We start from the raw sequence: 22058 nt of genomic DNA on the forward strand, positions 1-22058 counted from the left end.
TCGGGGGTAGAGGGAAAGGAGGGTCATGAATTCATACATGTTGAAACTGTGTGATGGGCGTTCCAGAAATCTTATGGCTAAAAGTTTCCACAACAAGGTGATTTGAAGTGTGAGCCCAAACTTCACCACCAACATTGTTCATTCCATGAATGTGCGATTGGTTTCACAATGAACAATTTTTTTTTTTTTTTGTGATTGGCTGTATTAACAGATTAAATGAGAGAAAAACAACTATCTCCCAAAATGCTAACGCTTCACACCATTTTGCAATGGTATGTGTGTGTATGCAGGGAAGAAAAGAACATTTTCTTAACCTAAAATAGCATATCCAGCAAGAGTTACACAAAAATTGTGAGACATTAGAGGAACTTTCTTTACAACAGAACGGAGTGCTCCCTGACGTCTTTCCTCCTGCGTTCTGGTTGCCGTTTACCTGGTGCTGGGGCTCCCGGGGGGCACAGGGTTGCTGAAAGACAACCCCCAAATACAAGATTAGAATTTGAACTCAGTATTTGTTAGGGAGACATCTTTTCTCTTTTATACCAATTTTTTCTCCGCCTCACCCCGAAAACCTTTCCTTCCACGTAGCATGAACTCAGTTACCTAACACTCCTTTCTTCATATCCCTTTGTGGCCCCAGGCCCGGCCCCCCTGGGGGAGGCTGTGATGAGGTGACTGGTGACGCTGGAGCCAGGACCCCCCTCAGGGGCACGTGGCCTATCCAGCGGGCTCAGTGCTCTCTGCTGTTGTCTTGTGATGCTTAACAGTCTCGTCCATGGCCTTGGGCTCAGTCCGCTGGATGGAGTGTGAACAGAGGAGGCTCATCGTGTGTCTGTTCTGCCGCTGGCCTCCCCCTTCACATGCAGCCATCACGAGGCCCCCGGAGCACAGGGTTTGGGTGCCTGCAATGGTGGGGTTCAGGGTGATGTGCTCCGTCTCTAGCCCAGTACATGGGGAGGCTTCCCCGAGAGGCACCCTTCCTTTCCGCGAGCTGGCGAGTTCTTGTGAGTCCCCTGCATTGGCCGTTCCAATAACCCTGAGAACCAGGACATGGAGGGGGAAAGACAGGGGTCCACAGCTCCCCTTCCTTCTGTCCTTGTTGGGGTGCTGGGAGGGGCGTGGAACCAGAGCCTTGAGGTCGGTCCTGTAGAACTTCACTGTTGTGGTAGGAACGAAATATGTAAGCATGTAAGAGCGAGACACACGTTGTATAACTTCAGGGATTTGCCTGTACAAGTTACATACTCTCATATTTACCTTGAAACTGGAGTCGTACAACACAAATGGTAAACTTCGTTCTAGGAACTTGCAACCCAAAATTTCCTAGACTTAGGATGACGTTACATAGCACGTAAACATCCTGACAGGTTGGAGGAAGACGATGGAATTGTACAAGGGCTCTGCGTCGCTGGTTTGCCGGGACCCCCAACCTCAGCGCGGCCGGGCTCTCGTCCTTCCCCCCTTTGTGTGGGTCCCTGGGCCCTTCCCGAGTTCTCTGTGTTCTGCTGGTCATCAGGTGGGCAAATGTGCTGACTTGGGGGTTAAAACCGGGAAGCCCACTTGTCCGCAGATATAATATAATCTCTAATAGTAGCATTTTCTCAAATAGAGCTGATATTATGACCTATGGCTGCTTGGATTTTGACTTAGTTTTCAGTTGCTTCAGAACCTGGGTAGGAAGGGGAGGAATATTTGGGGCTCAAACAAACTCTTGGGCTGGTTTGGTTGTGTCCACTGGAAAGCCCAGAAGCCACGGATAGACTCTTAAAACTAACATGAGAGTTCAACAAGGTTGCTGGATATAAGACAAATGCATATGCACACACACACACGAATGCACACACACACCAGCATCAAACAATTAGAAAATGTAAGTTAAAATTCCAATTTCACTTATAACACAAATGAAGTACGTAGGGAAAAATGTAACCAAAATTGCTCAAAATATTAAAGAGCAAATTGAAAAATCTACTGAGATACATAAAATAGATGTAATATTAACTGAGGGGGGGCACGCCTGGGTGGCTCAGCCGGTTGAGCATCCTACTTCAGCTCAGGTCATGATCTCGCGGTTCGTGGGTTCGAGCCCCGCATCGGGCTCTGGGCTGACAGCTCAGAACCTGTAGCCTGCTTCGGATGCTGTGTCTCCCTCTCTCTCTGCCCCTCCCCTGCTCACACTGTCTCTGTCTCAAAAATAAATAAACGCTAAAAAATCAAAAAAATGTTAACTGATGGGAAGATTGACTATCATAAAGATGGCAGTTCCCCCCAAAGTAACCTATACATTTAAAGGCAACAGCATTAAAATCCATAAGAAGTTTTTCACAGAACTCGACAAGGTGACCCTGTGACCCACATCCATGTATCAGGAGCCTAAGTGACAAGACAACTTTGCAGAATAAAGGTTGGGATATTTGACCCATAGAAGATACTAGTACTCACTAAAAGCTGTGGAATTTATTTAGAGTCCTGGTTGGATGCAAGAACGAACAGTGAACTATTCCTCCAGAAAGACAGTCTGGTACATGCGGGTGTTCAGGGAGGCAGAGCTATGGACAGGAGCGTGAGAAGCTGGCTTCTCCCGGGGGGGGCGGGGGGGGGCGGTGAGGACAACCACGGAAGGAAGGCACGCGACAATAAAGGGAGAGCTCCTTCTTATATGCACACATATAGGTACCAGTGGATTAAAGACTTAGGTTGGAAAGGCAAAATTTAACTTTTAATAGATATAAAAGAATATCTTTATGATATCACAGCGAAGAATTCTGTGAATAAGATTTGTTTTTTTTAATTTTTTAATCTTCATTTATTTTTGAGACAGAGAGAGAGAGAGAGAGAGACGGAACTTCTCTCCTGCTTTAAGAGAAAAAGGTCTCTCCCCGAGCAACCACGCACTTAGCACCACCGGCAGCCGATGAGAAACAGCCACAAATACAGGCTTGTTCTCCAGTGCAGTTGTGTTTAAAACAACCGTCCCCAATTTCCTCTAAAACCTAAAAAAGCTGACCTTCCCCTTGTCTCTTTGGACTTGGCCTGGGGTTTACCATAGTTTACTCGTCCTGAACTGCTATTCCGGAATCAAGTCATTTTGCTAATGAAATAACTTCTAAAGGTTGACAAACGAAAATCTGACATTACTGCCCTGAGGGAGCATCAGACCCCACGGGTCAGGGGCTCGGCCCCGGAAGGCCGTCCCCCACTTCGGATGCCAGTCTCCGGTCCAGACTGTCACCTGCGCTCCTGACCCCACCGGCTGTAGATCAGAAGTGCCCAAGACCTTCTTGGGTTCAATTAATTTGCTCGAGCGGCTCACGGAACTCAGAGGAGCTGCGGTTTATTATGAAAGAACGGGCAGGAACGGCCAGATGGGAGAGGCGGGCGCAGGGCAGGTGTGGGGACGGGGTGGCGCCCTTCCACGCCCTCTCCCCGTGCGTCACTCCCCCCAAATCCCCGCGTGTCCACCGACCCAGAAGCCCTCCAAACCGTCCACGGGGGTGGCGGTGGCGGCTCCTTTACACCTGCGTGATTGACGAAACCCTCGGCCACTGGTGGTTGAACCCAACCTCCGGCCACCCCCCCCTCCCCTGATGGAGGTCAGGGGGTGGGAGGGAAAATTTCAACCTGTAATCCTGTGATCGTTTCCCTGGCCAGCTGCCCCCACCCTTAGGGCTTTCCAAAGGTCACCTCGTTAACACAACAAAGGACACCTTGGTCACTCTCAGAGTTTAGGGAGTTCAAGGGGTCTCAGGAGACTTGTACCAGGAATGCGGAGTGGATCTTACTTGGCAGAGAGGGAATTACTGTTTGCAGAGGAAGCTAAGGTTGCTCCTCAGCTGGCCTGAGATGGCGAGATTATCCTGGATTACGGGCTGGGCCAATGTCATCACAGGGATCCACAGGCATGCAAGAAGGGGCAGAAGAGAGAACCCCAGAGAGATGGCAGAGAGAAGGACTCAGCCCTACGGGGCTGGCTGTGTGGGCCGAGGACAGGACCAGGGACCGCCTGCAGCCCAGGAAGCTGGAAAGGCAGGGGGACGGTCCTGCCCTGGACCACCTGAAGAGGGGGACAGCCCTGCACGGAGCCCAGTGAGACCCGTTCTGGACTCCGACCTCCGGAGCGGTGAGATGATCTGTTTGTGGAGCCCCCCTGCAGCGACTACAAGAGCTCAGGTCCCGCCTGGGAGGACGTGGTGATGTCTGTAAAGAGAAGAAGTTCTTGCCCACCCGGGCGAGAAGCCGGAAAGATGCTGAGATGGCTCTGGCCCATCAGGTGCCCCTCGTTACGGGAGGGGACAGAGCAGTCCGGGCGCGGTGGGCAGGGAGCAGCGCAGGACCGGGCTCGGTGTCGCATCGCTGGGCGTGGGTGTGCGTGGGCCCCTGCAGAAGGCACTGAGCTGTGCTGAGGGATCTCCATGGTGATGGGCTGGTGTCAGCGTCAGTGAGGGAGAAGGAAGGAAAAACCGCCAACACGTTAACCTGTGTCAGATTCAGTTGGCGAGCACAAGAGGGACTGATGCGCGATTTTTGCATTTTTTTGCAGGTTTGAAACATTTCTAAATTTAAAATGTTTTTAAATAGGAAAAAGGCGATGAACGAACAGAAACCAAGAGATCCAGCACCCACACTCGGAGCCCAACTTTCAGCGTTCGGGGGTAGCGTAAGGCCTGACGCTGACACACCGGGTTTGTTTTAACAACCGAGGAAGGCTCTAAGCGCTGTGCTACAACCGAAATCCGTTCGGGAGGGCAGAAACGGGGCAGGCCTCACTGCAGAGCTCGGCTCAGACCCCAGCTTCTTCCTGAGACCAGAGCCTCCCACGCTCTGGTGCTGCCGACGTGCTCGGGGGCCCGCATCCGCCTTGCCGGCGTCCCGAGGCGCTGTGAGCGGGGACCAGGGGCAAGCGGGCTCAGTCCGCGGTGCTCCCTGTAACTTCAGACAGGTGCGCACGCTTCCCAGCCGCTTGGCAGTTTTCCGGTTAGTGTCTTTCACTTTCAAATACAGAGTAGAGAGGACTGTCCACCGTATGTACCCGGCAGAAGTGACCGGAGCCGCAGATTAAAAGCGGAAGCAATTCGTAAAGTGTGCTGAGTGAACATTAACTACTCGTCATAGATACTTGTTAAAAATAAATAGTAGGGGCGCCTGGGTGGCGCAGTCGGTTAAGCGTCCGACTTCAGCCAGGTCACGATCTCGCGGTCCAGGAGTTCGAGCCCCGCGTCGGGCTCTGGGCTGATGGCTCAGAGCCTGGAGCCTGTTTCCGATTCTGTGTCTCCCTCTCTCTTTGCCCCTCCCCCATTCATGCTCTGTCTCTCTCTGTCCCAAAAATAAATAAACATTGAAAAAAAAAATTAAAAAAAAAAAAAATAAATAAATAAATAGTAGATGATAAACAGCAGCCATTGCCGACTGCGCTGCAAATCTCAGAGTTAATTAATACCTCTCTTAACGCAAATAGTCGACATCCTCCGGCCGTGGGCCTCTGACAATCCTTCGATAAACTATCGTTTCCCCTAAATTATACGTATAAGTACAGTCTTCGTGTTAAATGGGTTTCTAACGTATCTCAGCTTCCTCGGCCAATCAAGGGGCTGGTTTGGATTTCCATGGCCCTGGTGGGATTTGTCCTGGAGACACTTTGTGAGGAAGTGACTTTTCTTTTACGGATCCCTATCAGTTCACCTCGTCGCCTCTACGATCTTTTGGCGGTGACCTTACGATAGCTCCTGACCAAACACGCTTAAATACAAACAAATTCTGTCCATCTGCCAGACCCCCCGATCCTAAAATGTCCACTGTTTTGCACAGTGTGAACTTTAGCAAATTAAAAAGATATTTGACGGGAAGTAACTAAACATAAGTAAAATTTAAATGAAATTCGACTCCAGGAACTCCTGCTCTCATTACCTGGAGTTGGCGACTCGTGTCGCGGGAGGTGAGATGCTTCCCCCAACGCCAGTCACACATCACTGCCAGGTTGGACATCTCCGATTTACGGAGTGGAGCGAATCTCGAAGACAAACACAGCTGTACCTGAGTGCACCCTGGCAAACTGACTCCACACATCGTCACCCCGCGAACGCACCTGGGCGGCTACCGCGAGGCACGGCCTGTATGCGCTCGTGTCATAAACGCCCTGCAGACACAAACCTGCCATTGAAGGAAGTTCCCACAGTGCGACCCGCTCCAAAGGCGGGTAGTGGGGACCCAGTGAAGGGGTCGGAGAGCAACAGGTGTGGCCTGTCGTGAAGGAGGCGGGGACGCCAGCTCTCCAGGGGCCGTGGAACCACCCAGATGCTAATTAAACGTGGGGGCGGCACCCAGCGGGCTGGAAGGCTGGCCTCGATGAGGAGGAGGAGCGCACAGAGCCGCTGTAGGAAGTACTCTCCAAAGCTAACACGCCGGGAGAGCCAGGCTTTCCGGAACTGCTGACCGTCTAGTTCTTCCTCCTCGATGACCAGTCGGAGCCAGATGTACTCGAGCAAGGGCGGAAATCCGTGGCCACGGAGGATGAGCCTCGTACTTAAGCAGATTAGCTGTGTCTCGCCAGGCATCACGAAGGGATTAAAGACGACGTTATTCATCACAGACAGCCTGCAGAATTCTCCCGAGTTGTGCGGATCAGCAGAGAGGAGGTCCCTCCGCCGTATGCGGGCATAGACGCTCCGGGGGCTCCGCGTGAACGCCACCGCACACGCTGCTGCCTACCTGCGTCCCACGACGGCAGCTGTCACAGCCCTCTGTCGGCTCGGGGCCGCTCTGGGACGTGCAGCCGCGAGGAGTGAGTTGTGGGGGCAGCAGAAAGGGTAGACTGTCCCAGGTATGAGACGCGGCCAGCATGACCTGTCCCCTGGGAGGGGAAGGGCGGCACAGGGGCCGAAATTTGAAACTTTCACGCGTGTCCCAAACGGGACCAGAGATGGTCGTGGGGGAAATAATTAACGAAGATGCAGTGAAAGTACGTAAGGTTTGTTCCTTCTGTGGCGAACTTCCTCCTTGGTTAGGAGGTCACGGCTGGGGAGAGGTAAAGACGGAAATAAGAGGGAAAACAAATGGAACAGAAGGACAGAAGAATCTTCAGATGGAAGTAAAGACGCTGATTCGAACGCTCTATTTCCGTAAGAACCCCGAGTTCTCTCCGGGGACAAGTGCGTGACTGGATGTGTCCTTGTGTCCTTTCATTGTGTGTCGCTGTTGGGTGGGTGACTCTGAAGGAGCCCGGGGACCCCCGAACCACGGCCGGCCATCAGCGGTGGGTCCGGTCACGCACGCACACGCCCCCTCGGCACCCGCTCCCCCGGCACCCGCCGCGCCTCAGCCTCCTCGGGGTCCTGTCTTGGCCCCAGGTCAGCGCAGCCCCATAAGGGCCTTTCCGAACACAACGCTGCTTCCCACAGACTGGCCGTGCACGCAGACGGACGGACGGAGCTCCCACCCGCAGCCACCCGCCGGGACAGCGAGCCCTCACCTGTGACCGCCCCTGGGGAAGCCCGGCCAGAAGTCAGCTGTCGTCTACAGTGACAGTTCAGGCGCTGAAGTAACTTCTGTAACAATCAGCCCCAAATGCCTCCGCTCCAGTGACAATGACAGCTGTCCTGATTTCTGTCCCTGCTTGCACCTTGGCCAACCAGAGAGACCCAGGTGTGCCCCCCACCCTGCCCCAGTCACCGGGGCGCCCCCTCCCCCAGGCCCGTAGCCTCCCCGCTGAGTCCTTGTGTCGTGGGGCTCCCGCTGCCCTGCCTGCCCTGGGTCTCTGCCCCACCACACCTTCTGCAGCACCACCGAGGGAGTGGCCTCTGCCTGGTCTTGCAAGAGGCCCCCCTTCATTTCCCCTCCCAAGTCCCCCCACATGCTGGGCCAGCCCACCCCCGATGGTACCCCGGGACCTGTCAGCCTCCAGCTCACTGCAGGATGAGCCTCCACACCATATCCCCAGCCTCCCCAGACCCCAGCCCTCTGTGTTTTCTCGAGCTGCAATCCTGACGTCCCCCAAAAAGGCCTCTGTTCTTTCAATTTGCCTCCTGTCTTCGGTTGAAGCCCCCCCGGGAGGCCCAAACCCGCCGTGTCCCCTCCTCACTAGTCCACGCGTCCCGGTGGGAGACACACGGCCTGGCCAACCCGTCCCGTGACTCGAGGATGGCTGCCCCACGAAGGACGGGAGACGAGTGTCCGATCGCCGAACCGTGCACCCAATCCTGTAATTGTGCAACGCTCCTTTCGCACGGCAGCGATGAGGACAGAGCAGAACCTGCCACACACGTGGAACCCTCGGCCGTCTCCCTCGGAAGGCCTGCTAGGGGAGCCGGAGGGGAGCCTGGGGACACCCCTGAACGCCGCCCAGACGGAGGGGAGTGCTGGACCCTCGGACTGTGTGCCCCATCTCCAGGGCCCCGCCTGCCACCTCCTGTGCCCCACGATGGACAATCAGACGGTCCTTATAAGATACCCTGTGCAACACGTTTTCCAATAAAACCCCGTCAAGGGTGCGTTTGTTTGACGTCTTCTTTAGCTACCAGAGCAGATCTTAAGCTTGGGAGGCCCTCGTACCTGTGACGAAGCGTATTCCAGGAAGCACAGTGGGAATTCTACCCGGACTCACAGACGTGCCTGGATCTCTGTTTTGGAACAGCCTGCGTTCTCCGCGTTCGGCAGGAAGCGGCCCCTGCACCTCTCACGGCACCGCCTCGGCACCCTCGTAGGCCCTCCTCTGTGTTCTGCCATGTCACTGGGGCACCTGGGCTGCCCAGGTCATGACCTCATGGTGGTGAGTTCAAGCCCCCTGTCAGGCTCTGTGCTGACGGCTCAGAGCCGGCGTGGGCTCCACTGTCCCCCTCTGTCTCTGCCCCTCCCCTGCTCGCATGCACACGCTGGTCGACTTTAGCTAAACAAACATTAAAAAAAAACAAAAGCAAAAAAAACGCCAGTTGCTTTTTAAAATGTTTATCTCTAAACCACATCCTGAAACTAGCTGCCTGTTACATGAATGTCCACAAACCCACAGACGCTTTGGCTAGTTTTCTTATGGTTTTTCCCAAGTTCTGGTCGGCCGTCCACCTGTTGGGGCTGGTCGCGTGCTGTCATCGCGGTTCCTCAGGACGGCTTCCCTGGCGCGGGCGGGGACGCCCCAGGCCGTCTCCTGTGGGCCTCACACCATGGTCATGACCCTCAGTGCCGCCGGCTGGAACCTCCGGATCTTTCTCTTCAGGGCCTTGGAGGCCTTGATCCGGCACACTTTGGGCACGGGGGGCAGGGGCGGCCTGCGGGCGGCTGGGGCCCGCGGGAGCTGTGGGGGACGCGCCCCAGGCCAGGCCCCGCCTTCTGAGTCACTGCTGCTGGACTCCTTGTCCCCAAAGCAGCTGGCAGTGTGGTCGCTGGCCCTGTCGTCCTCGCTGGTCTCGGTGGCAGCGGACGGAGGCAGGGAGGCACCCTCGGCAGAGTGCTCGGAGCCCTCTGACTCGCTCCCGGCGCGGGAGGCACGGGGGGGCAGCCTGGGCCTGGCCCGGACGCACACGGGCCGCTGCCCACCCCCTCTGCTCACTGCCGGCCTGTGGGGCCCCAGGCCGCCCGAGACCTCCACGGAGGACAGCCACCGGCGCTGTTTCTGTGCCTCCCCCCCGGCCGCCACAGCAGCTGCTTCTGAGGGGAACAAGGCCAGCGCGGGGCCCCCGCGGGCCTCCCGTCGGGCCACCAGCAGGGGCACCAGGAAGGGCACGGGGTAGAGTCTGGGCTCAGAGCAGGACCGGCTGGGCGCCACCCCGGCCGGCGTGGGCCTCCTCCTGAGACCGGCCCCCCACTCGGGAGGCAGCTGGGGAGTGGCGAGGGCACCTCCCGCTGGCGGTTGCCCCCCAAACCTCAGGACCTTGTCACTGGCCCCTCTCCTGATCTTCACAGCCTTTGTCCTGGGGGCGCCCGCTTTTAACCCCAGGAGAGCAGCTCCGCTGACAGCAAATGGGGGGCGGCCACACCCCTCGGGGGCCAGAGCGGGGCTCTCTCCTCCTGCCTTCCTGGCAGGTGACAGGACTGTCCTCTCCTGACCGCTGGCGGCCACCTGGGCACGCCCACACCTCGGCGGAGGGGAGCCCAGCACGGTGTCCCCACGGACGCAGCCACTGGAGGGCTTGGGTCCCCCCTTTGGAAGGCTGCTGGGGCGTGGGGTGCCCACACCCTGCTGCTCGAGGCGGTCCCTGCTGGCGTCCCCTCTCTGGGCCAGCCTGCCCGCTCCTGCTCTCCCGGGGGTGCACACCAGCTTCTCTAGGCCGTCTGGACCGTCTGCTCTCTGGCCACCAAGTGCCTGCGGGGATGGGGGCCCCTGCTCACCCACACTGCTCCTCGCGGGGGTCCCTCGGGCCCGCAGCCTCAGTAGCCTGTCTATATAGGCTGCAGCGGGGCCGGCCTCAAGGACAGGTCTTGTCGGGATCGACGGGCCTGTGGGGCCGGGAGGGGCCTTCCTAGGGGGCGGCTGGGAGTCGGCGTGCAGGGCGTCCCTGGGCAGAGCGAAGAGCGGGCTCTGCAGAGCTACGGCGTGCAGGGGGCTGGGGTACGGGTACACCTCCCTGCCCCCCGTGGACACCAGGTCACGCCGGTACTTGGGGTCCGGCCCGTGGGCTGGCAGCCCCATCCCGTGGCAGAGGAGGGTCGCGGATGTGGGGTCTGTGCTGGCTTTCTGGGGCACCACCGCAGACGGCAGGACTCTTTCGAGATCACCTGGGAATGAGAAGGACGAGCACACAGGTGAATCGGGGAGAACCCAGCACAGCCCCAGTGTCACGTCCTGCCCGGCGGGCGGCAGGCCGGCGCAGTGCCCCGTGTGGGCCTGGGGGGCTGGGGAAGGGTCTCGCCGGCCGCTAGCTCCGCCCCCTTCCCAGGGCCTCCCCGTCGCAGGTGCACGGCAGAGCCCGCACTCAGCCTTCACCCCGCGTCTGCAGGTGCCCAGAGAGACGGGCGCCTGTGACCGCGCGGGGGGCTCCGGACCCGCCCCCCCTCCGTGGAGGCGCTGACGGAGAGGAGATCGTGGAAAGGTCCACCAGGACCACCGGGCACGGCTAGGCCGGGTCTGCTCCTACAAAGCTGACAAGGCCCAAAGATGAAGCCTTTTCTTTTCGGGACGGACCGAAGGAAATCGGAGACTCTCCCTTGAGCCTGGGCGAGGGAGGCATCCACGTGGGAAATGAACGCTCTCCGCGTCGCTCTGGGTCCTGAGCCCCCTCCAGTTACGGAGACGCGCCGTCAGGCTGTGTGAGGTTCCGGAAGGACTTTTACACTAACTTTCTGATGTCCACATAAGTAATAAGAAAGAACGCTTTTGGTCACGCCAGCCTTGCTGTAACGAATGGAAGCGGGCCCTTGATTCCTGTCTATCGAAACACCAAGAAAAGCCCGCAGAAACTTCGGAGGGGCACCTGTGGGACGAGCCCAGCGCCGGACGCGGACGGGGCTCCGGCTCAGTGCTCAGTGATGCAACAGCCGCCCCCTCCCCCGCCCCCCTATCCCCCCCGCAGTGGGGCCTCCCGCCTTCCTGGCTCTCCTTTACCTGTAGACACCGGCCTGGGCCGGCACTCGCCCTCCTCGGTGGCCTGCGGTCTACAGGTGGGCAGGGGGGCTCCATGCACGGTGGTGTCGTCGGCTGACCGGGGCCTGGCCGTGGGGTCAGCTGGCAGCAAAGTGCCCAAGGAGTACACGCGGTCACTGCTCACGGACGTGCGGGAGGCCGACAGGGAGCAGGAACCACCATCACTCAGCTCGTAGAAGCCTAGACAGGGTGGATGGAGGCGGTCAGCGCTCCCCCGGGCGGCGGCCCCTTTCCTGCCCGAGGACGCCCCTGTGCTGGGGGGGGCTTTGGGATCTCGTCAAGGCAGGCACCTGGGGAAGGCGGCCGGGGACTCCTGAATGCCCGGGAGTGCTCCCCATGACTGTCCACTGTTGCCCCACGAGCAGGCCAGTGGAAGCCCCCCACGCCCCACCACTCGCCCCCGTCCTTGGCGAGTGGCTGTTCCGTGACCGTTAACCTCCAGCCCCTGCGGGGCAGGCCTCTGGCATCCTTGTCCCTCCCTCCCCCGTGCTGTGGGGTCCATCCCAGGTGGCAATCAGAGGGGGCCACCGGGGCCCCCCCCAGCCCGGGCCTGCCGAACACACTGCACACCCAGGCCAGGCCGTGGTTGTGCAAGTTTACAACAGGAAGAGACGGCATCCAGTGCTGGGCGTGGTCCCCTGGGCTTGCCACGCGAGCCAGCGTCTGGACAGATGGGATTACGTGCCCTGGACAATGGCTCCGGAACGATTTCCCCGCAGCTTCACAGTAAGGGACACGGGGCAGCTCCTCGTCATCTGTGACCGGTTACACAGGCTTGAGCCGGATGGAACGGCTCTTCGCCACCTCCCGGTGAGCCCAGCCCGAGCAGACCCTGAATCGTCTCCACCCGGAGAGGCGAGAGGCTGGCAAGCCTTCCTCCATCAGAAGCGGTGCTTCCCGTGCTAGGCCCTCTCTCCGTGAACACACACGTGCACACTCTCCCGGGCTCCGAAGCACATTTAGGTGCCAGGAGAGAAGCGTGGCGTCTTCAAGAGCCCTCGGTAATGGGGCCTCCCGGCTCGGGCGCCGTGCCGTCGGGGGCGGGCTGAGGACACAGGCGGGGCCCAGGAGGGGTGACGGAAAGGGGGCACGCGGGCTACCTGAGCTGGGCCTGCTGTCACTGTCGGCCGCCTCGCCGCAGGGTCTGCACTCGTCCGGCTGCTCCAGGTGGGGTTTTAGGCCGACGTCCTGGCGTCTTAGACGGGCCTGCGAAGGGACAGCATGGGAGAGAAAACCGTCTCGAGTACAGAAGCCGAGCGCGGTGCCCCACGCACGTGATGTCTGCACTGGGCATACGGCTTAAACCGCTCCCTCGGAGCCAGTCCCCTGCTCTCTGGTCACCGGAGGAAAATGTCCACGACCCTTCCCTCTTCACGCCTCTGTCCCCCCTCAACGGCAGGCTTAAAAAAATCAGCAGTTCCCAGTTAGGCATTTCTTGATAAGGACAGACTGATACAGTCCATGCGCGTAAAGTCAGGATCCAAAACCACACCTGGGGCGCCCGGGTGGCTCAGTCAGTTGAGCCTCCATGACTTGGGCTCAGGTCACGATCTCGCGGTTCGTGGGTTCGAGCCCCGCGTCGGGCTGGCTCTGTGCCGACAGCTCGGAGCCTGGAGCCTGCTTCGGACTCTTTGTCTCCCTCTCTCCCTGCCCCTCCCCCCACGCACGCGCGCACTCTCTGTCTCTCAAATAAACGTTAAAATTTTTTTTAAAAAGCGGCACCCGGCACGCGCCACGGATACATGTGCTGCTGTCCTCAGTTTTACGCAAGAAGCCACCTCCTCCTGCTCACGGGCAACAGACCTGGAATTTGGTGCCCACGCTGCCATATTTGTTGACCCAGCAGACCCCGGGTGACCCTCTCACTTTTGAAACTGACAGGAAGCCCCCCCGGAGAGAAAAAGTCCCCCTTCCGCATGTGTCCCACACCCCATTTTACAGGTTCTTCCAGGCTTCACGGAGCCCTCAGGGACAGGGACAGGGACAGAGGCACGGCGGGAGAGGACAGTGCCTGCACTCAATGAGCCTCAAGATCTGCCTGAAATCTTCTTGGTTTAGAGGCTCACATCTTAGCCCTGCCTTCGGAGGCTCTCTCCCCTCCAGGCCTCAGCTTCCCCAGCCGTAAAATGGGTTATTATGAGCGTCAGCCACACACCTGTGTGTGTGTGTATTTATGTAACACCCGTGTAACACGTGTACGTGGTTAATACTCATAGCCCGTGCTCACACATGTTCGCACACGTAGACAACGTACGTGCGGGACACCCAGAGCACTGACCGTTTCACCAACGCGGATTTCCTTCTTTCGATTATAAAACAACACCGTTTTCAAGGTCTGCTGTGCCAATTTCTTGTTTTCCTCAACAATGAAGTTTAAGGCAAATAATTAATGAATGTAATTACGTGGTTCGCCCTGTTTGAGAAAATGTGTGCTTCAGACTTTTATATAGAAAGTGAACAATTCCCCTGAGCCCCCAATTATGGGACTCAGGGGAATGAATTACTCCAGCAACCCCAATACCGTGAGAACTCAGTCCAAGGGAGAGGCAGGCGGCAGCAATGTGCGCTTCCGACGAGGGAATCACGTGGGCACAGAGTGTTCAAATCCCAGCCCCCGGGAGGTTCAGTGGGTGAGAAGCCCAGGGCCTGATGCCGCCCCCGGTGCGTCCTGAGCCACCGTGCTGAGCTCCCCTTTCCGCCAGGACCCAAACCAGGGCTCTCAGAACAAGCTCCAAGTGTGACAGCAAGAGTCTCACAGCCGCAACACGGTCTGGAAGTAGACAACACGGCAAAGACCAGACTTGAATTTAACAAAAATGTGATAATCCCAGAACCATCCAGTCTAGCCTCAACATCCTGGCTTCTTGATTATTTTTACAAAGGGAAACATTACCCAGGTGAACGTCAGTCGCAGAGAGAGCCAGGCAAAGATGGGCTTCTCACGTAAAGAATACTAGATCGGGGGGCGCCTGGGTGGCGCAGGCGGTTAAGCGTCCGACTTCAGCCAGGTCACGATCTCGCGGTCCGTGAGTTCGAGCCCCGCGTCGGGCTCTGGGCTGATGGCTCGGAGCCTGGAGCCTGTTTCCGATTCTGTGTCTCCCTCTCTCTGCCCCTCCCCCGTTCATGTTCTGTCTCTCTCTGTCCCAAAAATAAACGTTGAAAAGAAAAAAAAAAAAAGAATACTAGATCGGGCAAAGGGGCTAGTGTAGATTTTTACTGCAAACGACTTTTCTTTTCCTGTCAGTGGCAACGGGAAATCAACCACGTCGCCCTGTCAGGTCGTACCTCGACGCTTACCAGCATCGACCTGACCTCTTCTCTTCCCAATCACCGTGCTCTCATCCTTCTGAAGGAGGAGATCACCCTGGACGCCCCGGTTGGCTTTCGTCCTCCCTCTCTGAACCCCTTTCCGAAAAGAAAAAAGTCCCCCCTGTGTGCTTGTGCTGAGAGTCACTGCTTTGTGATTAATGTTTGGCCAGCCAGGCCTTCAGTGGGTGGTTTCTGATTAATGTCGAGAGGCCACGGACACACAGGGTCCCGGGGATTCACAGATGATTTACCGCATCCTCAGGGCCCTGCACGTCTACAGGGCTTCACCATTCCAGATTTACACCGTCCTCCTTAACCCTTCCCCCGCCCCTCCCTCACTTGGGGTTTTGACGTCTCAGCTTTTCATTAACTCCTACTTGGCATCTAACTTTGTGCCAAGAGTCAAAAGTCCCTTCTGAGACCAGGATAAAGCATAATCCATGGCAAGCCGGCCGCAGAGTATCTCCACCCGTGTATTTCCGCAGGGAAAACATCGTTCCAAACTCGCTGGGTGAACGTGACCGTGGCAGTCACGTGGATTCTCTTCGGAGCAGCCCGCAACTCGCTGGGGTCACGTCCTCCCCAGCCCTGTCCCCAGCATTCGGGCTCACCATCAGGGCGGAGTATGGTGTCAGAGTCCCCCAAAGCTGTGTAAGGGGGCCTGGGGTGAGGACAGCACAGCCACGGTTCCCGGGCGCGGGGATCACCTGGGCATCAGTGCAGGTTCCTGGGATCCCCCCCATCCCCCTCACCTGAGACTCTCGGCCACACCCGGGCACCTGCATCTTGACAAGCCTCCCGCCAAGGCTTTCTGTGACCATGAGAAAGTCTGACAACTGCATCCAGGGAACGCCATTAAAAACGAATATTCGGTTCATCCCTTCCTTTGAAATGCTTGCTTTGTGAGCCACGGGAGAAAGGCCTCCTTCCCCCTTATTTCCCCTGCCTGCCATCCGCAACTCAGCACTGTTGTCTCCTCAAACCTTTAAGGCAGATTCAAAGGGTAAAAACTGAGACCGGCCCTCAAGTTCAGGACAAGCGATGGCCTCTAGAACCCCTTTATTCTCTCCTTGAAAGCTGAGCCTGCGCCAAGGAAAGATTTCACACAGGAATTCCGTGGCTAGCACACGCACCCTGTGGGCAGGGACGCGTCACTACCCAGCTTGAAAAGAGGTCCGTCGATCAACAGCAAAGGCTCCAGGGTCACACACACATCAGCCTCACGGATAAGAGACGGAAGCCACGCACGGTCCTGTGGATGCCCTGCCCTCACCGGCGACCTTGAGCAAGTTCATTTCCCTGTGAGTGCATGAAGCAGGCTTGGCGGGTCCAGGGAACATCCCAGACATCATGTTTACAGCTGCAGAGTCAGCGCGCTCCTGCGGTATATTTAATGCCAGAACCGCCAGTGAAAAGGGATCATCGCACGCTGCCTCTGTTAGGACAAGTCACGACCAGCCAAGTCAACTACTGGGAAATTCTTCCGGAAAAGATTTCACTGCAGGGTCCTCAGAACCCTTTCTTCAGCTTCCACCCGAGGGCACCTCTCCCACGGACTCCGGAGCGCCTCCTGGCGGCAGCTGGAGCTCCCAGCCTCCCCTGGGGCATCTCCGTCCCTGTGGGTGCTGCGGGGCACCTAACCCCTGCGGAGATGGGGACAGCAGCCACTTCTCAGGGAACGAGGAATCTCCCTGAACATATGAACAGATGAGCACGGGCCTGGCCGCGGAGTACCGGAGGTCACAGGGCATCAGAGACGCAGACGAGGGGACGGTAAATGTTCTCTTCTGTTAGAGCAACAGAAGTTGTTCCTTTATTTGCTCCCCAAGTACCACGGGGCACCTACCACGCGCTCTTTGGAGACTTTAGATGCCGCAATTAAAAAGGTACAGCCATTTTGGCAAGCGTTAACGTGCCAAACCTGCCGGGTTCCTAATGGCAGTTCAAATCCCGAGCAATGCTTCCTGGGGAACCCCTGCTGGACAAGACCGCTGAGGGTCAGATAAACGTCCTTCCTGCATTCATGCCTGCACGGTGACGCGGGGTCCACGCCGGGTGGGCCTGGCCCCCAGCTGTGAGGTCTCCCTGCAACTGCGCTGCGCACAACAGGCTTCTGATCACGGCAGGGGTAATACTCCTACCTTTTTCCCTGCGAGAAAGATGTGAAAGCGTTAAGCCCCGAGCTGATGTCACACAAAAGCAATTCCTCTTCTCTTTTGATCACGCAATCCATGCCAAGCACCGTCTGAAGACAAAGTCCGCGTGTTCCTTCTGGCGGCCACGTTAAAAAAAAAAATTAAACAAAAACCCCAGCCCTGTTTGATCTCTTCCAAAGGGCACTGGAAACTGGAGGCTGACGACTCACAAGGCTGATCTGTGTGTTACTTAACCATCAGCTGCCCTCCGACAGTGAGGAGCAGGTCCACACTCCAGCACACTGTCCTGCACGTCCGTGGCCGCTGCGCGCCGAGCTCCGGGTCACGGGGACCACCGGCTTGCCGAGCGCGGCGGGCGCCACGGGAGAGCAGGCCGCCCTGAGAGCCCACCCCTGCCCTCTGTGCCGCCGCAGCTCCGGAGGCAGAGGCCGGTCTGCAAAGGCAGGCTCTGGATTTTCCGATCTTGCCACCTCGTTTTTGCAATCTGCAATTCGGGAAGACGACCGACCCCCGACCCACCCACCGGAGTCCTGGCAGGCATCTCAGGACACTGCACTTCCGGATTCTTGAGTCCAGGGACGGTTAACAAGTCCGTCACCTGCCTGAGCTAAGCTGACAGTGAGGGTGCAGATCCTTCCAGGCTGCTTTGTTAAGGAAGCAGCTTTTACACAGAACAGATTTGAATTTCTAATTATAAAAAAAAGAAAATTCCACTGAAGAGTCCTGGAATTAACTCCCATCAGATAGGAATTTTTCTATACAGCCTTTCTGTTTTTCCTTTAAAAAAAATACTGCAATCCTGGAAAAATTCTGAGTTGTTTCCAGGGGACGAAGTGAAAGCATACAGCGGACTGAAACCTGGACGAGTGTCTTCAGTCCTGTAAAAAGGAGCTGGCACTTGGAGGGGGCCAAGGAGAAGACACAAAGGCCAAGCAATCCTAAGAGGGTCCCCGGTTCTACCTACGGCCTCTGGGCTGCAGAGAACACGCCTCATTTCACAGGTCAGGTTGCAATTTAAAGTTGACGCTTTCATGGGATACAAGCTTTTTCCTCAACGTGTTCTTTCAACGACGCGATCCCATTTAACCTGAGCACAATGCGGGGACAATCTGGGGTGCGCTCGGCACGCTGGCTATGTCGTCCCTGAACCTACGCAGCAGGGACGCCTGGTCTCCGGGGTCTGACCCCACGTAGCCCCCGCCGCCAAGGGAAACCGACCTCAGGCGTTCTCGCCAGAGCAGCACTGGAAGTGAAACAAACAGCAATGCGCGCTCAGAGTCCGTCCGCGCGGGGAAGGAGGCAGAGCCCGGGCGCAGCCGAGGGGCGCCTTTCAGAATCGGGCTCCTTATCCCGGTGCTTGGCTGCGTCATTTGGAACCGAGCGCAGTCCCCCGGGGTCCCAAAGGGCGCCCTTCGCTCAGTCGCACGGCCCTTACCCGCCGCGCTCCCCCACCAGGTGGCACGGCCCCCCGCCGCCGCGCGCGCCCCAGCCGCCCCGGGGCCCCGCGCTCCTTACCAGCTGCTCCTGCAGCGCCGCCAGCGCCGCCTCCAGCCGCAGCTCGCGCGCGCGGGGGCCGCGGGGGTGCTCGGGGCGCGCGGGCCCGGCCGGGGGGTGCAGGGCCAGGGCGCCCCGCACGCGCGCCTGCTGCGTGTCGCGCAGCCCCTGCAGCTCGTGCAGCCCCGCGAGCGCCGCGCGCAGCCGGGCGCCCACCCTGCGGCGGTCCCAGCCCGCGGGCCCCGGCGGGCCCCCCGGCGCCCACATCCCGCGCCCGGCCCGCCCCGCGCCTGTCCGGCCTCCCCCCGGCCTCCCGGAGCCTCCTCGGAGCCTCCCGGCCGCGCGCGCGGCCTCCTGCGCCGCCTCTCCCCGCCCCCGCCCCGCAGGTCGCCAAGGTGGGGTGGGACCTATCGGTGGCCGCGGAGGGCGGTGTTTGCACACGCCCCGAGGTCACAGCGGCCGCCCCCGGGCCCGCCCCGTCGACGGAGCCCCGCGCCCTCGGGGGGGCCCTGGGACCCAAGCTCTCCCTTGAGGCCGGAGGGGACCGAAGGAAAAGGGGGAGCCCAGCGGCAGAGCCGCAAAGGGCCGGAGGGGGAACACGGTGAAAGGTTGTGTTTAGGTTTAAAGTAAAAATAGAAATTCTTGGCCCAGTAGCGCATTGTGAGGGCCACGTTACCACCGTAAACTCGTTACAGATTTGGAAAGCGTGTTATCCACTTTTCCTGTTGCGTATCTGCAGTCGGAATCCTCAGCTTGTCTTTTTTTTTTTTTTTTTAATAATCGCTTTTTTTTTTGAGATGCTGTGCAGGAATCATTACAATTCACCTATTTCAAGCGCACAGTCCAATGGTTCTTAGTGTGTGCACAACCGTCACAGGGCTGTACGGCTGTCACCACCACCAGTTTTAGAACATTTTCACCTCTCCAAAAAGTGACTCTGTACCATTATCCTCACCCTCCTCCACCGCCGTGCCCCCTTCCTTCCGCAGCCTGTTCGGGACATTTCCTGCCAATAGAATCATGCACCAGGCAGTCCTTTGTGCCTGGCTTTTTTCTCTTCCCTTAGGCTTTTCCAGGTTCGTTCATGTTGCGGCGTGATCTCCGTCCGTCGTTCCTTTCCACTGGGAGATCATATCCCATTGTTTGGATAGACCACTGTTACGTACCCCGTTCACTTACTGGTGCACATTTGGGTTGTTGCCACTTTTTGGGCTACTAGCAATATTCTGCTCTGGGTTTTCATGTGCTAGTTTTTAGCTGAAAGTTATTTTCATTTCTTTTGGGTGCAGACCTCAGAGTGGCACTGATGGGTCGTAGGTAACTACTGAGAACCACCTCTTTTTTTTTTTTTTTTTTTTTCAACGTTTATTTATTTTTGGGACAGAGAGAGACAGAGCATGAACGGGGGAGGGGCAGAGAGAGAGGGAGACACAGAATCGGAAACAGGCTCCAGGCTCTGAGCCATCAGCCCAGAGCCCGACGCGGGGCTCGAACTCACGGACCGCGAGATCGTGACCTGGCTGAAGTCGGACGCTCAACCGACTGCGCCACCCAGGCGCCCCGAGAACCACCTCTTGAAGGACGACCAGACTACTTTCTGAAGCGGCTGCGCCATTTTGCATTGTCACCGGCACCGTATGGAGGGTCCAGTTCTGCCACGCGGAGGCCGGCATTTGTCCTTCTGGCTACAACCGTCTGGTAAGTGCGAAAAGGTGTCTCACTGTGATTTCGATTTGCATCTCCCTATGGCTTCGTGTACATATTGGCTGTTTGTGTATCTTCTCTTGAGAAATGTGTGTTCAGATCCTTCGCCCATTTTTAAAATTGGGTTGACTTTTAATTATCGAGATGTAAGGGTTCGCTATGCATTCTTTGTCATAAATGTTTTTAGGTCTGTTTTGCACACCCTCTTCTGTTTGATTAGTCTCCTGGCACTCGTCTTGGCCATCGTGGCTTCTTATGACGTGTTGATGCTCAGTAGAGCCTGTCCCGCCACCTGTTCTTGAAGGATGTCTTGAGCATTCTTGGCACTTGACAATATTATGTAAATTTTAGAATCAGCAGGTAGATCTCTACAAAAATCCTATTGGTATGTTGATGGGGATCACATCAACTTTAGAGTTACATTTGGAGAGAAATGATGTCTTTATAATATTTAGTTTCCTAATCCACGGACGTGGATTACTTATTTATTTATAAAGATTTTCTACAATGTTCATTGCTAGTCTATAGAAATAAGCAAGAAAGTGACAAGCTGATACTAAAATCCATATAGAAATGCAAGGAGCCCAGAATGGCCAAAACAATTTTGAAAAAGAACAAAGTTAGAAGACTTTGGAAGAAATCTAACAATTTTGCTAAACTTATTCACTTGAATAATTTACGTAGATTTTTTAGGTTTTTTCCATATACGTTCATATTATCTGTGACTAATGGAAGTTTTGATTTTTTCTTTTCCATCCTCATATCTTTTATGTTTCTTTTATATCTATCTATCTATCTGTCTGCCTATCTATCTATCTATCTATCATCTATCACCTCTCTCTCTCTCTCTACTGGTTTTGTTGCAGTGGATAAGACCTCCAGTACAGTGTCAGGAAAGTGATGATATCAAGCATCCTTATATCATTTCTAGGGGCAGTGGGAAAGTTTTCCACATTTCACCATTAAGGATGTTTGCTGTATGTGTTTTATCAGATGAAGGAAGTTGTCTTCTACCTAAAATGGATATTGAATTTTACCAAATGTATTTTCTACCCTGGACGAGATTCTGTTATTTTTTTCTTTTTTTTCTATTAATATGAATTATGTTAGTCGATTTACAAAAGCCAAGCTAACTTTGCATTTCTGGATAAACCAACCTGGTCATGACTTATTTTCCTCATTTACATATTGCTGGATTTCGTTCGATAGTTTTTTGTTTTAGAGTTCTGCCTCCATTTTCATGAGACTGGGTCAGCCCATCCTTTTTTCTCGTAAACTTTTTCTCAGGTTTTCAGAATCAATGCTATGCTGGCCTCACGCACTGAGCGAAAATATTCCTTCTTGATACTCAGTGTAAGGGTTTGTGTAAGATTAAGACAATTTCATTCTTTTTTTTTTTTTAATTTTTTTTTCAACGTTTATTTATTTTTGGGACAGAGAGAGAGCATGAACGGGGGAGGGTCAGAGAGAGAGGGAGACACAGAATCGGAAACAGGCTCCAGGCTCTGAGCCATCAGCCCAGAGCCCGACGCGGGGCTCGAACTCACGGACCGCGAGATCGTGACCTGGCTGAAGTCAGACGCTTAACCGACTGCGCCACCCAGGCGCCCCAAGACAATTTCATTCTTAAATGTTTGGTAGAATATTAATGAAACCATCTATGTCTGGGTTTTGTGTGTGTGTGTGTGTGTGTGTGTGTAAATGTTTTAAATAGTGAACTAAAGTCCTTGAATAGCCGTGTAATTACTCAGACTCTGTTTCTTCTTGTGTCAGTTTGTTGCAGTGTTTTTTTCATTGTGATCATATTTTCAATTGTGTTGACATAAATG

The 22058-nt window shown here is 56.1% G+C and overlaps 1 protein-coding gene and 1 long non-coding RNA gene across 4 annotated transcripts; both read right to left on the reverse strand.

The window, feature by feature from the left end:
• Window positions 1–2074, reverse strand: LOC123609308. The gene is made up of 2 exons (XR_006717736.1): window positions 604–2074; window positions 1–466 (listed from the first exon to the last, which is right to left on the reverse strand). It is a non-coding gene; the product is annotated as an uncharacterized LOC123609308 (long non-coding RNA).
• Window positions 2075–8921: 6847 nt separating this feature from the next.
• On the reverse strand, window positions 8922–18814 carry DACT2 (dishevelled binding antagonist of beta catenin 2). Of its 3 annotated transcripts, XM_045500322.1 has the most exons (5): window positions 18547–18605; window positions 15628–17024; window positions 12667–12772; window positions 11528–11746; window positions 8922–10701 (listed from the first exon to the last, which is right to left on the reverse strand). In XM_045500322.1, the coding sequence occupies exons 2-5, from the start codon at window positions 15826–15828 to the stop codon at window positions 9143–9145; spliced, it is 2085 nt and encodes a 694-aa protein (XP_045356278.1). In that variant the 5' UTR covers window positions 15829–17024; window positions 18547–18605; the 3' UTR covers window positions 8922–9142. The 3 variants fall into 3 exon arrangements, with proteins under 3 accessions (XP_045356278.1, XP_045356277.1, XP_045356279.1); XM_045500321.1 differs by lacking the exon at window positions 15628–17024 and having other exon boundaries at window positions 18547–18814; XM_045500323.1 differs by lacking the exon at window positions 18547–18605 and having other exon boundaries at window positions 15253–18475.
• Window positions 18815–22058: the final 3244 nt, after the last annotated feature.

This window comes from Leopardus geoffroyi, chromosome B2, assembly GCF_018350155.1.
Source record: "Leopardus geoffroyi isolate Oge1 chromosome B2, O.geoffroyi_Oge1_pat1.0, whole genome shotgun sequence".
In the NCBI taxonomy this organism is placed as follows: domain Eukaryota; kingdom Metazoa; phylum Chordata; class Mammalia; order Carnivora; family Felidae; genus Leopardus; species Leopardus geoffroyi.